This window comes from Crocuta crocuta, unplaced genomic scaffold (assembly GCF_008692635.1).
Source record: "Crocuta crocuta isolate KB4526 unplaced genomic scaffold, BGI_CrCroc_1.0 scaffold25, whole genome shotgun sequence".
NCBI classification, from domain to species: domain Eukaryota; kingdom Metazoa; phylum Chordata; class Mammalia; order Carnivora; family Hyaenidae; genus Crocuta; species Crocuta crocuta.
This window is the reverse complement of record NW_027532015.1, coordinates 3463763-3481156: the sequence shown is the minus strand read 5'-3', so window position 1 is coordinate 3481156 and position 17394 is coordinate 3463763. Positions and strand designations below refer to the sequence as shown.

General features: G+C 37.6%; 1 protein-coding gene across 2 annotated transcripts in view; it reads left to right on the top strand.

The window, feature by feature from the left end:
* Window positions 1–17394, top strand: part of TAB2 (TGF-beta activated kinase 1 (MAP3K7) binding protein 2) — a 61031-nt gene that overhangs the window by 23657 nt on the left and 19980 nt on the right. For both annotated transcript variants that reach the window (XM_077776025.1, XM_077776026.1), the window contains exon 3: window positions 2821–4321. In XM_077776025.1, coding sequence (XP_077632151.1) covers window positions 2821–4321 — 1501 coding nt within the window. The remainder of the gene's footprint in view (window positions 1–2820; window positions 4322–17394) is intronic.

Below are 17394 nucleotides of genomic sequence, written 5' to 3'. Positions count from 1 at the left end.
TTTTATCATGAGATTACACAATTCAGTCACTTCTTCAGGCTCCACTTCTAATTGTACTTCTCTCACTGTCCCCAGTGCATCTGCAAGGACTTTATCCACTGAAGTCTTGAGCCACCTCAAAGTTGTCTGTGAGGGCTGGAATCCACTTCTTTCTCACCTCTGTTAATCTTGGTATCTTGACCTCTCCCCATGAATTACAGATGTGTTTAATGACATCTAGAATGGTGAATTGTGTCCAGAAAGTTTTTAATTTCCTTTGCCCAGATCTATCAGAGGAATCCCTTTCTGTGGCAGCTATAGCCTTACAAAAATGTGTTTCTTAAATAATGAGACTTGAAAGTCAAAATGATTCCTTAAGCCATGGGCTGTAGAGTGGATATTATGTTGGCAGACATGAAAACAACATAAATCTCGTACATCTCCATCAGAGCTCTTGAGTGACCAAGTGCATTGTCAGCAGTAATATTTTGAAAGGAATCTTTTTCTGAGCAGTAGGTCTCAACAGTGGGCTCAAAATATTCAGTAAAACATTTTTGTAACCAGATGTGCTGTCATCCAGGCTTTGTTCCCTTTTTAGGGCAAAGACAGAGTAGATTTAGCATAATTGTTAAGGGTCCTAGGATTTGGGGAATAGTATATGAGCATTGGCTTCAGCTCCAAGTCATCAGCTGCTGTAGCCTCTAACAAGAGAGTCAGCCTGTTTTTTGAAGCTTTGAAGCTGGGCGTGGACTTCTCCTCTATGGCTGTGAAAGTCCTAGATGACATCTTCTAATAGAAGGCTGTTTCATCTACATTGAAGATTTGTTTGGTGTAGCCACCTTCATTAATTACATTTGCTAGATCTTGTATAACTTGCTGCAGCTTATATCAACCCTTGCTGCTTCACCTTGCAGTTGATGTTATGGAGATGAGTTTTCTTCTTAAACCTCATACACCAGCCCCTTCTGGCTTTTTATTTTTCTTCACTTTCCTCACCTCTCTCAGCCTTCACAGAATTGAAGAGAGGTTAGGGCCTTGCTCTGGATTAGGCTTTCACTCAAGGGACAGGTGAAGCTGGTTTGATCTTCTATCCAGAACCACTAAAACCTTCTCGTATCAACAATAAGGCTGTTTCACTTTCTTATCACTTACAACTTAGCTCTTCGGCACAAGAGGCGTGTCCCGGCTTTCAATATGCCTTCCTCACCAAGCTTAGATCAGTTGTAGGTTTTAAAGTGAGAGATGTGTGGCACTTCCTTTCACTTGAACACTTAGAAGCCATTGTAGGGTTATTAATTAGCATAATTTCAGTATTGTTGTGTCACAGGGAATAGGGAAGCCCAAGGATAGGGAGAGAGAGTAGTTGGAACACACACAACTTTGGTCAGTTAAGTTCATCATCTTATGTGACTGTGGTTCATGGCACCCCAAAACTATTACAGTAGTAACATCAAAGATCACTGGATCCTGGATTGCCATAACAAATACAATAGTGTGGAAAGGTTTGAAATATTGCAACAGTTACCAAAATGTGACACAGAGACATGAAGTGAGCAAATGCTGGTGGGAAAATAGTGCCAATAAATTCGTTCAGTGCAGAGTTGCCACAAACTTTAAATTTGTAAAAAAAAAAAAAGAAAAAAAAAAAACAGTATCTGCAAAGCACAGAAGCACAGTGAAACGAGGTATGCCTTGTTTAATCCCAATCTCTTTTTTTCTTGAAATCTGTTCCATAAAAACTCCAAAACAAACCTTTAACTCCAACTAAGTTTATTCAAATTACCTTGTGTAGAATATGCTTTTACTTATCACACTTACATCTGTCTTTACTCATGCCATTCCCTTCACCTGGAATTCTTCATTTCTATCCGAGTCATGCATATACGCACTTCCTACTGTGTATGAAGCCCATAGAGACTACATGTCCCTTAATAACACAGTTCTTTGCACAGTAGCCTACAGTACTGACTCTGTTGAACTTTGAAACCTCTTGGCACAAACTCCTGTTTTAATAATGTTACTTTTCATAAATCTATGGTTTGTCTCCCTAATTGAGTTCCAAAACTCTTCTAGGGAAAAGTTTGGTTTTATAGGTCATTGAGTTTTTCCACAATCTCAGAGTACTATGCATATTTTAGGTGTTCAGTAAATATTTTTATGGAGGATTTATAAGTAATGATTGCTCAGCCTCTTGAGGATTGTTTGGAAATAATCTGGTTGCTTTTTTGTTTTTGTTTTCATTTCTGTGGAATAGATTTGTATGGTACTATCTAAAGGCAGAAATAGGAACTCCATTGCTCTAAGGCCTGCCTTGAACTTCCATTTCCTATATGTGTGGGGTTTTTTTTTAACGCAAGTTAAGAGGAAGCACATAAGGAGTTGAGATGACTTTGTTGTGAATTTTAGGACTTTTTATATTTAAACACTATATATATGATTTTTAAAAGGTTTAAAACAATTGATATAGCCCTTGCATGCAGGATGTTTAATTAATATATAATACTTGATGGTTATGTTTTGTTCAACATTCAAATCGCATTTTTAATTAGGTTATAATTTTACTGTATTTGTTTTACTTATAAAATAGCTCCGAAAACAGAATGGTGACCTGGTTTGCTGCCAGCTATTGCTAGAGAGCTTCTCCATTATGTTAGTAATGAGGATTTTTATAATTCAGTCATTTGCACAACAAATAGTTCTTCTCAAATAAAAGATTCAAACAGATCTGTTAGAATTGTACTAACTAATCACTAGTTAATCATGTAATGTTTTAGCAGTGATGAGAGTATAAGCATTCGCTTCTGGTTGTTAACATCAAGCTGGTTTTATTTTGTTTTCTAGAATAATAATAACCTGGATGCCTGCTGTGCGGTCCTCTCTCAGGAGAGTACACGGTATCTTTATGGTGAAGGAGACTTGAATTTCTCGGATGACTCTGGAATTTCAGGCCTACGCAATCACATGACTTCTCTCAACTTGGACTTGCAGTCACAGAATGTTTACCACCATGGAAGAGAAGGAAATAGAGTGAATGGAAGTAGGACTCTAACGCACAGCATTAGTGATGGACAACTTCAAGGTGGTCAGTCCAATAATGAACTATTTCAGCAGGAGCCACAGACAGCACCAGCTCAAATTCCTCAAGGCTTTAATGTTTTTGGAATGTCTAGTACATCTGGTGCTTCAAATTCAGCACCACATCTTGGATTTCACTTAGGCAGCAAAGGAACATCTAATCTTTCTCAGCAAACTCCCAGATTTAATCCCATTATGGTAACTTTAGCCCCAAATATCCAGACTGGTCGTAATACTCCTACATCTTTGCACATACATGGTGTACCTCCACCTGTACTGAACAGTCCACAGGGAAATTCTATCTATATTAGGCCTTATATTACAACTCCTGGTGGTACAGCTCGACAGACACAACAGCATTCTGGCTGGGTATCTCAGTTTAATCCTATGAACCCTCAACAAGTCTATCAGCCTTCACAGCCTGGCCCCTGGACTACTTATCCTGCATCTAATCCTATGTCACATACCTCAGCCCAGCAGCCAAATCAGCAAGGCCACCAGACCTCTCACGTGTACATGCCCATCAGTTCACCTACTACTCCACAACCACCGACAATTCATTCATCTGGTAGCTCCCAGCCTTCTGCCCATAGCCAATACAACATTCAGAATATTTCGACAGGACCTCGAAAAAACCAGATTGAAATCAAACTTGAACCCCCACAAAGAAACAGCTCTTCAAAATTGCGTTCTTCTGGACCTCGAACCTCCAGCAGTTCCTCTTCGGTCAACAGCCAGACCTTAAATAGAAATCAGCCCACTGTTTACATAGCTGCCAGTCCCCCAAATACTGACGAGGTGATGTCCCGTAGTCAACCTAAGGTCTATATTTCAGCCAATGCCACCCCAGGAGATGAACAGATCATGCGGAATCAGCCCACCCTCTTCATATCCACAAACTCGGGAGCATCTGCTGCCTCCAGGAATATGTCTGGGCAAGTGAGCATGGGTCCTGCCTTTATTCACCACCACCCTCCCAAAAGTCGAGCAATAGGCAATAACTCTGCAACCTCTCCTCGAGTGGTGGTCACTCAACCCAATACAAAATATACTTTCAAAATTACAGTTTCTCCTAATAAACCCCCTGCTGTTTCACCAGGGGTAGTATCCCCTACCTTTGAACTTACAAATCTTCTAAACCATCCTGATCATTATGTAGAAACAGAGAATATTCAGCACCTCACAGACCCTACTTTAGCACACGTGGATAGAATAAGTGAAGCACGGAAGTTGAGTATGGGATCTGATGATGCTGCCTACACTCAAGGTAATAATACTGAAGGTGGGGTCACTTTCCATGGTGGGCTTATTGGTGTATATTTGATTTCACTGTAGAAATGGCTATCGGCATTATCGTTTCATCTTTTAAATGTTGCCCCAACTGATAGTATTTTTAAAACCTCTGAGAGTATTCATATAAATTTTGAATTTCAATTTTATTATTGTATAAGTTAAAGTTTGACTGCTTGGGTTATCACAACTTCAGAATAATCCACTCTTAATTTGTTTACTTTTTTTTATGCTTCGTTACTTATTTTGAGAGAGAGCACGCAGGGGGAAGGGCAGAAAGAGAGAGAGAATTCCAAGCAGGCTCCACTATGTCAGCATAGAGCCTGATGCGGGTCTCGAACTGACAAACCACGAGATCATGACCTGAACCTAAATCAATAGTTGGTTCCTTGACCAGTTGAGCCACCCAGATGCCCCTGGTCTGTTTACTTTATTAATGTTTTCTCTTCAGGTAATTCTCTCTCTGTGGTGATGCTTAGTTGCCATTTAAAATTTCTGCAAATAAAAATTCATAAAAACACATCTTAGTAAGAGGTTAGTGGATTCCTACAGTAAATCTGCCTTCTTTGGCCAGGCGAATTCTCTACTTAGTCTTCAAGTATTTTCATTTTTCTAATATGATGTTGTTAGTCTTATTTTATGTCAAAAGTGAACTTCTTCAAGTCCTAGAGTAATTTAACTCCAAGTTTGAATTCTGTTCTAGCTCTTTGTCTCTTTCAGTCACTCTTAATCATCAATTAATGCAGCCTTTCTTTTATTTGGAATTGTGACTAAAAACGCTACTTTTAAATCTGTCTCACTTGATTATCCTTTTCTGAAATAGGCTAGTTGATATTGACATAATACTAAATTGTCTCTGTATTAATTCAAGTAGAGATAATTTGGGGCGCCTGGGTGGCTTAGTGGGTTAAGCGCCCGATTTTCGCTTAGGTCATGATCTCGCGGTTCGTGGGTTCGAGCCCCGCGTCGGGCTCTGTGCTGACTGCCAGCTCAGAGCCTGGAGCCTGTTTCAGAGTCTGTGACTCCCTCTCTCTCTGACCCTACCCTGCTCACGCTGTCTCTCTCTCTCTCTCTCTCCTAGAAATAAAAAAATTAAAAAAAAAAAAATATCAACTAGAGATAATTTGTCATACATATTTTATTTGGTCCCTTAAGTTACATAATCTTTAGTAGGAAACTGTTAAACTCATCCAGATAAGAAAGTAGAGGGTTATAAGTATTATCTTGAATATTGATGTAAGTTTGTAGATTAGCTGCGAGTCCTTTAGAGTAACAACATATCATAGTCATCTTTGCATCCCCAGTGAATTGTTCCAAGTACTGTAGGTTGGAAAGTACTATATCATCACTCCCATGCAGCCACCTACTACTACTATTACCACTCATCCTTTTAAAAATTTGTAAAAATAGGGGCACCTGGGTGGCTCAGTTGGTTAAGCTTGCGATTCTTGATTTCAGCTCAGGTCATGATCTCGTGTTTTGTGAGTTCATACCATGAATCAGGCTCTGTGCTGACAGTGCAGAGTCTACTTGGGATTTATTCTCTCTCTTTCTCTGCCTCTTTCTTTCTCTCAAAATAAACAAACTTTTAAAAATTATAAAAATAATGATTTCACTACTGAATTTCTCAGAAAAGCCTGATTGTTTTGGCTTATTTTATGTTTTAAACAATTAGATTCTTATGGTTTTTAGCTCATGCTGGGCTGTGGTGTTTTCAGAATCCATAAATGCCTGTGCAGCTTTCAAATTAAGATGCCCAGGTGCTTAATCCAAACTTGCTCAGTTAGAACCTCTGAGTGGTGAAGCCTAGGTGTGTACGTGTGTTTTAAAAGATCGGTGGGTGATTCCAATTGCCTTAGAGATTGTACTGAAGCTTTTTGTTTTCCATATATCTGTGACTAAATTGGAACCATTTTATTTTTTATTATTTTTTTATTATTTAGTTTTTGAGAGGCAGAGAAAGAGCATGAGCAGGGGAGGGACAGAGAGAGAAGGAGGCACAGAATCCAAAGCAGGCTCCAGGCTTTGAGCTGTCAGCACAGAGCCCGAAGCAGGGCTTGAGCTCACAAACCATGAGATCATGACCTGAACCAAAGTCAGACGCTTAACTGACTGAGCCACCCAGGTGCCCCAAACTGGAACCATTTTGTTTAGTTTCAGCAGTACATGAATTTTAATATACCACTGTTTATTCCAATGATAATTAATTCTTATTCTTTTCCCAAAGTCCTCCCTTTTCCTTCTCCCCTTCCATCAAAATAGCAGATTTCCTATATTTGGATAGTTATTTGCTGTTTCTTAAATGGAGAGTAAATTGTTGTAGTTGCGAGTTGTTGTAGCTGCGAAATTATCAAGATAATTTGATAGAGGGAATTTTCAATTGAAATAGTCATGATAATCACATATAAGTGGATTGTGAATATACTTGCTATCTCTAGTTTTTCGCATTCTCTTTTGAATCTAATGTGGTCAGGATTTTTGCCGCTGTAGTCAGCCAGACTGCTCTTGTTAAGGTCATGAGTGACAGCATTGTTACAAAACCTGTCTCCTTTCAGCCCTCATCTTCCTTGATGTATGTATCTGCAGCATTTACCGGTGAAGCACCATCTTCACTGGGAAACGTCTTGTTCGGTTGACTTCTAGGATACTATAAAATTTCCACCTTCCTTTTTATTCTTTGCTGGTTCTCCTTCCCTCATCTCTCACCTCTTCATCCTCCCACTTCTCAAAGTGGGATCAAAGTCTCAAAGCTTATTAATCTTTGGACCTCTTTTCTTTTCTGTCTATACCATTCCTTAGGTGACTCATTCAGCCTCATGACTCTAAATACTATGTGCTAATGATTCCCTAATTCGTAACTCTAACCTAGACTTAATCCCAAATTTCAGGCCAGTTTATTTAACTACTTATTTAACATCTCCATTTGAATGTTTACTGGGCATCTCAAGTTTTCTGTGTCTGAAATACCTTCTGACATTGCCCCTAGCTTACTCTCCCTGTGATCATTCTTCCGATCTCAGTTCATGGCAACTTAATTGTTTTAGTGATTAGGCCAGAAACTTCAGAAACACCCTTGACTCCTCCTTTCTTTCGTATTTCACATCTAATCTGACAAAATCTATCACCTCTAACCTTCAGGTGTATCAAGAATTGTCTCTTCTTACCACCCCCATTATTACATTATTACCAGTGTGGTCTGAGCCACCATCATCCCAAATGGATTATCGCGGTAGCCGACCTGCTTTCACTCTTGCTTCCTTATGGTCTTCTTTCAACTTAGCAGCCAGATAGATGCTGTTAAAAAACTAAGTCAGATTATATTACTCCTGCAGATGATGGCTGTTTCGTTCAGAGTGAAAGCTACGCAGCCTTACATGATCCACTGCCCATCCCTCATCTCTTTTCCTTCTGCGTGCTGCTTCCAGCCCTATTGGCCTTCTTGCCATTCCTTACACAATGGAAGGGATGCCTTAGGGTCTTTGTACTTGCTGTTCTCTGTCTGAAATTCCCTTCTCCCAGAATCCACAGTTAATTCCCTTCTTATCTTTACTCAGCTGTCACCTTTTCAGTGAAACTATCCCTGGTCTCCCTGTACAAATCTTCATGCCAGCATTTCTCATCTTTCCATCCTTGCTTATTTTTGCTCAGAGGGGGAAAAATGAATAATCTAATATTAAGATACATAATAACTAATAAATACCTGCTGAAAGCTTACTATGTGCCAGGCACTTTTCTGAATGCCCATGCATTTCCCATAACCAGCTATAAAGTAGACACTAGTATTATTCCGGTTTTCAGATTAAAATACTTAGAAACAGACAGGGTAAGTACCTTGCCAAAGGACACATGACAGAGTCAAGATTCTAACTTAGGAAGTTGACAGTGGAGCCCACACTCTTAACCCCAGCACTGTAACATCTTTCCACATTTTCAAAATAAACCCTCTGGATACATGCTTCAAGTTTGTCTTGTAGCTTCACATAGCCCCTGGTTCATCACTGTGGGGGCAACATGTGCCCTAATTTAAGAAGCATGAAGCTAAAAGATCACACAATAAAAATAAGGTAACACAAAAACAGCTATAGAGAAAGAAATCACAATATACAGATATAATTAGAAAAACGACTTGGAAAATAAAACAATACCCTGGAGAGAGAGGTATAGGGAGCACTAGACTTCTAAAAGCACCTAAAGGTTTAAAAAAAAATTGCTGATGAGTGAAGGCTCTGGTTTGAGAGCTCAGAGCCTATCCAAATAGCAAATAGCAGGGTTTCTCAGAATCCGCCACTCAAATTACTTCTCTACACTAACAGCCTTCAGACAGCTGAACCAACAGCACTCACTTTCTTTACACACATCTACCTACATGTGGAACTTCATAACATTTGTGTGGCTGCATATCCTTGTATAACCTGCATGCATGCACACCGGATTGGTGGGAGCACCGTTCTGCAACCCTTTCATATTGTTTCCTTCTGTTTAGTATGGAACTGCTGTTGACCTAGATTTATGCATTTTCCAGTGACAAAATCTTGACCTAGAGTTTCTTTGACTTGGTTCTATTCAAATCAAAGGATTATTCTTTCCTGAAAGTGCATCTTTTATGAGTTTAACTTACATGTGTATGATGCTCTACAGTTTATACAGCACTCATACAATATTTAATGTAGTGACCCAACTAACAGTGATCTCTAAGCAAGAATCTTTTTTGAATTCTGATTTATGTGGCATGGGTAATAGAAAAGAAGTGTCTCTCCCTGCTGCAGTGAAATGGATCTCTCTAAAGCTCCTCGAACATACTATTTCAGAATAGGAAAAGAAGTTGAGCCAAGTACCAGAGTTGTAGGAAAATATTTTTCTCAAATTGAGGACGGAACATACATAAATAAACTTGGTAAACTAAATGCATTCTTTTTCATTTGTATTTCAGCTAACATTTATTTATAAATTTATTTATTTTTAATGTTTATTTATTTTTGAGACAGAGAGAGAGAGAGAGCTTGAGGCAGGGAGGGGCAGAGAGAGAGGGGGAGACAGATTCAGAAGCAGTCTCCTGGCTCTGATCTGTCAGCACAGAGCCTGACGCAGGGGTCCAACCCACGAACCGTGAGATCATGACCTGAGCAGAAGTCAGACACTTAACCAACTGAGCCACCCAGGCGCCCCTCATCTAACATTTAAAATCTAAAAATACTTCAATAAAACATTTCAAAAATGAGAATTTATATTTATAAAAGATACATTGTTTGATAAGCCCTCTGCTATTTAGTGAACAGAAGAAAAAGGGATAAATTAATGAAACTTTACCGTGGCCCTACTCATTTCATCACCACGTCTACCACCACCACTGCAAAGGGAAATAAATTATGCTTGAGTCCTTATTAAAGTACTACAGGAATCAGAGACACAAATGAATGCCCAATAGAAAAGACAAATTCAGGTTAGAGAGAAATTACATTTTTAAGTCTGTGGATATAAAGAAGATTTTTCTTTTATCTGCTAAGGAAAACAAATGTTCAAGTAAAAATTGCTGACCAGTAGTAAGGACACTGTGTGGCCACATAGCTACATTTCCCCCTTGAGTCCTACTGCCTGACTGTACCTAACTTATGAAAAGAACCAGTAAATATTTTATTAATCACTGTGTTCTGGGCCTTTCTGGTGTCCTCCCATTCATAGAAGTACGCTCTTAGTAATACTGGCAACTTCTTTAGCTGTAAAGAACAAACCTTTCATTCATTCAGACCAATTTTCATTGTTTGGGGGGTGGGGGGAAAGGCCTGCTTTCTGTGTTTTGTTGTAGTAGCCAGAGGCTCCCACCAAATTACTACCACTGCCAAAAATGACGTCGTCTTTCTTATTTCTGTAGAGCCCACATCAGGCTCTGTGCTAACAGCTCAGAGCCTGGAGCCTTCTTCAGATTCTGTGTCTCCCTCTATCTCTCAAAAATAAGTAAACATATTTAGAAATTTACACATATAAGGTTGTAAACATTTTTAATGATTCTCTAATACTTTTTTTCCAGTTATATGTATGGCCCTATCATATTGTTAAGCAGTAGCATTGACTTTGAACCTGAAATACAAATAAGGAAAATTAGACCAGATGAAATTTAGCTCCTTGGACTTTGTATTCCTCATTCCTTGTCATTTTTTTTTTAAACCAATGCTTCCCTCCAAATCACACCTTTCTACCTAACAATATTTAATAAATATGCTAATCATGACAAAAATTGAGAGGGCTAATAAATATTGTTTTCAAGAGGAGATAAAATTTAAACTAGTTCAGATTTTTAAATTTGCATTTTGCCTTTATGCATCTACTGATTGGAAATGTCTTTTTATAGAATCTTGATTTACAGTGTTGACATTGACTGTATGTTAAGGAGTGACATTACCTTAAATAATAATAAAAATCAAGCTTAGTTGACATCAGACCACTTAGAGAATTTTTTTTTATCTGCCATACTTCTGATAGGTTCTTTCCAATCTCAAGACTTAACTACCTTTCTTAATTTGAAATCTCAGGATTGGAAGAGACTTTAAAAGTCATTTAGAATTGTACAACAAAGGTCATCCAGTCCACTTGCCTATGTAACACTTAGTCCTCAAGATCCCTCTCCAGTGTAAATCCATTCTGTATGTACTTGAATACTTCAGGAGAGATAAGCTGCCTCCTGACGTAGCAAATCCCATTTTGTACAGTTCTGCCTACTAACAAGTTATCTCTTACATTAAACTGATCTCTTTAAAAAGTATTATGCAATAACATATGCATATGGTAAAAGAAATTTCAACCCTGCCTGTATCTTCCCCCCAGGCCTCCCACCACTTAACTATAAGAGGTAACCTCCACCAGCAGTCTTAATCCCCCTTCTCTCTAGAATCACACACGCACTCACACACACACTTTTTGTAACAGGAACCCACTATACACATATGGCATACATACACACACACGTGGGATTTTATAACACATACATAACCTACAATATGTAGGACATAAACATTGGAGAGGTACACTGCAGTTTTTGCTTAACATCTTAAGATCATTGCATTTTAGCAAGTACACATCTATTTCGTTCTTTTAATTTTTTTAAAAATTTTAGTCATTTAGTAGCTTTATTGAGATAGAGTTAACATCCCATGAAATTCACTTACTTACAGTGTACAAATCAGTGATTTTTGACTTGGTCACATATGTACAACCATAGCCACAACCAATATTAAACATTTTTGTCACCTCAGAAAGAAACTCCATACCCTTTAGCGATCAACTATCTGCCCCATCACCCCTACCCTTAGCCCTAAGCAACCACTAATCTGCTTTCTGTCTCTAAATTTGTATATTCTGGACACTTCATATAAATGGAATTACCTACTATGTAGTCTCTTGTGACTGGCTCTTTTCACTTAGCATTACTGTTTTAGAAGTTCATCCATGTTGTAGCATATGTTACTACTTTATTCTCTTTTTCAGCCTAACAGTGTGCTCTTGTATAGATGGATACTACATTTTTGCTTGTTCATTCATCAGTTGATGGATGTTTAGGTTGTTTCCGTCTTTTAACTATTATGAATAATGCTGCTGTAAACATTCATGTACACCTTTTTGCTGGACATTTGGTTTTATTTCTCTTGAATATATACTGGGAGTGGAATTCCTGATTCATTTGGTAATTCTCTAACCATTGAGGAACTACCAGACTGTTTTCCAAAGTGGCCTTCTACCAACTATATATGAGTATTTTGATTTTACCACATCATCAGTATTTGCCATCATTTGACTTTGAATCTTGCTATCCTATTAGCTATAAAGTTGTATCTTATTGTGGTTTTGATTTACATTTCTCTGATGGTTAATGACGTTGAGGATTACTATATGTGTTTGTTGGCCATTTGTGTATTTTCTTTGGAGAAATGTCTGTTTATATCCTTTGCCTTTTTAAAATTGAGTTATTTGTCTTTTTATTATTGAATTGTATGAATTCTTTGTATATTCTAAATAGAAGTCTCTTACGACTTGCAGTTATTTTTTCCCATTCTGTGAGTTTTCATTTCAAGTAAGCTCTACGCCCAACATGGGGCTTGAACTCATGATCCCTGCAATCAAGAGTTGCATGCTCTACCAAGTGAGCGAGCCAGGCACTCTATCTTTTCATTTTCTTGATAGTGCACTTTGAAGCACAAAAGTTTTTAATTTAGCTGCAATCTAATTTATCTGTTTCTCCTTTCAATGCTCATGTTTTTAGTGTCATATCGAAGAATCAGTTGCCAAATCAAAGGTCATGAGAATTTACTGTGTTTTCTCTTAAGAGTTTTGTAGTTTTCATCCTTGTATTTTGGTCTTTGATGTATTTTGACTTAATTTCTATATAATAGTATGAGGTAAGGGTCCAATTTCATTCTTTCACATGGGGCTTATCCAGATGCCCCACCACCATTTGTTGGAAACACTTTTCTTTCCTCACTCAATGGTCTTGGCACCCTCACAGACACATGGTTTATTTCTGGACTCTCAATTCTTTTTCATTGATCTAAATGTCTGTCTTTATGCCAGTACTACACTGTCTTGATCATTGTTACTTTGTAGTAAGTTTTGCAGTTGAGGCATGTAAATTCTCCTTTGTTCTTGTTCAAGATTATTTTGGCTATTTGCAGTCTCTTGCTGTTCCATATAAATTTTAGAATCGACTTGTCAATTTCTACAAAGTCATCTGGGATTCTAATAGAAATTGCACCAAAGTATTTTTCTACAGTACTTGATATTTTTAAAAAATCAGAACAAAAGGGTTTGTAGTGAAAAGTTCGTCTCACCAGGGACAACCAGTAGCTATTCACAAATATTTTATTTTGTATTCTAGAAATTGAAATACAGCAAATCAAGATATATAGATATATATTTTTTATACAAATAAGATACAGTATTTTGTGTTTATCTTTTTTTTTTGTCTTTATCACTTTGAGAGTATTCCATGGCAGCAGGTGTGGATAGATCTCTTTGTTAAAAACTGGCTGCGTAGTAGTTTGTACCATAATCCATAACCATCCTTTCTTGATAGACAGTAAGGTCTTATTTTTATAAACTGCTGCAGTAAAAATCCTTTACATACATAGTTATGCCTATGTCCAAGTATGTTGGCAGAAGAGATTACCAGGAGTGAAACTGATGTGTCAAAGGATAGGTGTATTTTTAATTTTGATAGATGTATCATTTAGGCTTGGTTCTGCGTCAGTAACAAACTGTGTTGTAACAACCAAAGTTTATTTCTAGCTCACTTGCCACAATAGATTAGCTGGTGGGCTCTGTTCTATTTCATCCTCACGTAAGGACCCAGGTTGAAGGAAGCTCCATTCCATGTTTCCATGATTGGTCAGATAAAACAGAGGAAATACAGCAAATTGGCACAGACTCCTCAAACTTCTGCCCTGACACATGTTACTCTTTAGCTGAAGGAAGTTACAGAGCCACCCGTTACCACATTCAGTTCCTAGAGACTGGGGAGGCATAGTTCCACCATACATACCTGGAAGGCAGAGAGCCACAGGTACTTGGTGAGGGGCACTGATGACTGTCACAGAACAGATTGCCAGTTTTGAGACTCCCATCAAGCTACCAGTTTGTGATCTCCTATTTGTAAACGGGGAACACTTTTGGAACATTTATTAGAATGTTCTTTTTCTCCTTCCCTCCCCTACCCATCACTTTGTAGGTGATTGGGGGAAAAAATACATCTTTGTCAGTTTCGTAGGTAAAAGTTTATTGCATGGGTTTTTTAAAATTTGCATCTTTGAATATGAGTGATATCGAACATCTTTTCATGTGATAATTTTTAAGCTGTGTGTATTTTGTGAACTTGTCTGTTTTTGTAGGATACCTACTGGGTTTTTTTCTTGATACATTATTTTAACTTGGTCCATAATTTTTTTTCTTTTATAAATTTTCTTTTATATGTTCAAACTTATCAACCTTTTTTTTCTTTCTGGCTTCTGGGCTTTAGGTCTTATATAGAAAGCCTTTTACCCTTCCAAGATTTTGAAAAAAGACCAGAAATCTTGCACATACCTTTTATCTTGCACATATTAAAAAATATCACTTTTAATTATAGTGATATTCTTTGGAACCATATTGAACCAGCCTTATTTCTCTTTCCTGGGCAACCCTTCAAAAACCTGAAGTAAGTACTTGAAAGTACTTAAGTACAAAAACTTGAAGAAACTACCATACCCCCCTTTAAAAGGATAAGCTCTTCTAATCTATAAACATCCCCACTTCCTTTAATGGTTCATCCAGTTGTATTTCTTTGAGGCCCTTTTGGTATCTCTAGGCTCTGGTTTTCTTTTTCTCTAGCAAAAGTTTTAGACATTGTCTGTATCTTAATGCTGTAAAATTATGTGTAGAATCTTACTTATACACACAAATAAAGGCCAGCAAAGTGTTTATCTAGCAGAAGCCTCATGCTTCGCAATTATTTAATCTGAATGTATAAATAATTTAAATTTCTTAAAAATAATTACAGGAGTTAAGCATCATTCCTCATAGTCTTGTTACATCTATGGCCCAAATTACAGGCGCAGTTTCAGCACTGTTGAAAGATCTGATTTCAAACTGTCTTTAAAAATGGCAAAAGTATGGGGCGCCTGGGTGGCTTAGTCGGTTGAGCGTCCGACTTTCGCTTAGGTCATGGTCTCGCGGGCCCCGCATCGGGCTCTGTGCTGACTGCCAGCTCAGAGCCTGGAGCCTGTTTCAGAGTCTGTTTCGGAGGCTGTCACTCCCTCTCTCTCTGACCCTCCCCTGCTCACGCTGTCTCTCTCTCTCTCTGTCCTAGAAATAAATAAAACATTTTTTAAAAAAATGGCAAAAGTAGATGAAAACATCAAGAACCTTGATTTTAATGAGTAATTGCCATCTCTGAATCATTTGTGACTCCATCACTAAATAAGTGACAGTAATTATACATTGGCATATAAAACAAATACCTCTGCTATCAGCAGTTACAGTCTAAAACAGTCTTGATTTTTTTTAGAAGCTGACATTGTACGTTGTTACATATAGTGACTTAGGCATGTAAAATTGTCGTGACAGACAAAAATGTAAAAGACATTAGAAATAAGTACCTATTATGTTTCCAATGGCAAATTTCTCTCTCTCTTTCTCTCTCTAATAAGTCAAAGATCTTGTATCCATAAATACTAGGTACACTTTTCAGTGGCAAAGGTATTATTTTAATATGCACATTGCATCCTCTCTCTTTTTTTTTTGAGCAAATTTTTTTATTGACACAATTAAAAAGAGTAGTCACCTGAGAAATCGCATAATTTCCCCACAACTTCAAGTCAAACTTTTTATCTAAAGAAATAGAATGTGAGAGTGATAAATGAAGAATTAAACTCAAAGGAACTACTTTCATGGAAAGATGGGGTAAACCCTTAAAAACTGTAGGATAAAGGAATTTTCTGTGAGACTTGTAAACTTCAGTAAAGACTTGACATCTGTTAATAATACAAAAGCTGCACATTAGTTTAGAGCTTTACCGTTTGTAAAATAGTTATGCAGATGCTAGACATACATAGGGTTTAAGAGAGGCAGTTGGAAAAAAACTGCGAATAACTGAACTAGAATTACGATTTTTCCTTCTTGAATGTCAGCCCTGTCTTCTCCGCTCCCACCCAGCAGTGGTGATTCTGTATCTTCACCGTATGTCCCAAGTGCATTTGTTCCCTTCCTCCTCTCTCACTTTGCCCCAACCTCAGACTGATGGAAATGCAATTTTTAGAACGTGTGCTGTGTTCCATGCTGTTATTTTAAAAGCATAAGTCAAACATTTCTTTTTTTCTCTTACCCCCATTTGGAAGGAGAACAAATCAAAATTTATTTTTGGTTCATTTTATGGTTAACCATTTTTACTGTTCTTTTTTCCATGGTAATTCATACCCACTTTTCATAAGACGAAAAAGATCTGACTATGCTGTAAATGTCAGTGCTACAAAGGACAGGGTCCCTTCTGACTTACTCCCTTCTCTCTCTGTAATGCCTGTACAGTGCCTGAAACATGGTGGGGATACACTATCTCTCTCTTTTTTTTTTAGCTTTTGGAGAAATTAGATGTTATTCACACTATAGAAATACCTAAAATCTGTAAAGCTAACACTATCTGAAAAAATCAGTATATTATAAAATCAGTAAAGTTAGCACTATTTGAAACTTGAAGTATGTTTTCCAAATTATAAATAAAGTTGAGTAAGAAATTGTGTCCATCGTTCACTGGAAGTTGACAAAGGCTGGGTAAAGGCTTAGCTTTCTGAAACTGCTGCTTAAAAATAATGCCTGTTGGATTGGTTTAAGGGCCCCAGTATTTGAATTAACTAATACTTGGGGCGCCTGGGTGGCTTAGTCGGTTAAGTGTCCGACGTTCGCTTAGGTCATGATCTCGCGGTTCGTGGTTTCGAGCCCGGCGTCGGGCTCTGTGCTGACTGCCAGCTCAGAGCCTGGAGCCTGTTTCAGTCTGTGACTCCCTCTCTCTCTGACCCTCCCCTGCTCATGCTGTCTCTCTCTCTCCTAGAAATAAATAAAACATTAAAAAAAAAATTTTTTTGAATTAACTAATACTTATTTTAACAACCACAAGAGGGAGTTGCATGCTTAAATTACCTTTATATATTAAAATGTAATTTTGCCTGAAAGAGGATTTAAAAGGTATTGAATGGTTTTTCTTCTACCTGTTATTCCTCCTTTTTTGTGTGTGTGTATTTAAAAGATTAAGTAGATAGGTTTAGAAACAAAAAAAAGCCAATGTGTAATTGAGGTGTTACATACATCACTTAGGTTATTTCCTAGGTAGAACTAGCATATTAAAAAAACCACCTTTCTGTGTTGTGAACCACCTAAAAGCCTGGCCATATTTCAAAACGTACTCAGCTGTGCTAAGTGAAAAATACTAAAACTAAACATTCAGGGAGAACTCTAAAATAAATTTCGTTTTTGTTTTATCAATATTTCTGCCTCTTGGACCTAAAAATAGTATTTTATTCCACCGTTCATTAAAAGTCA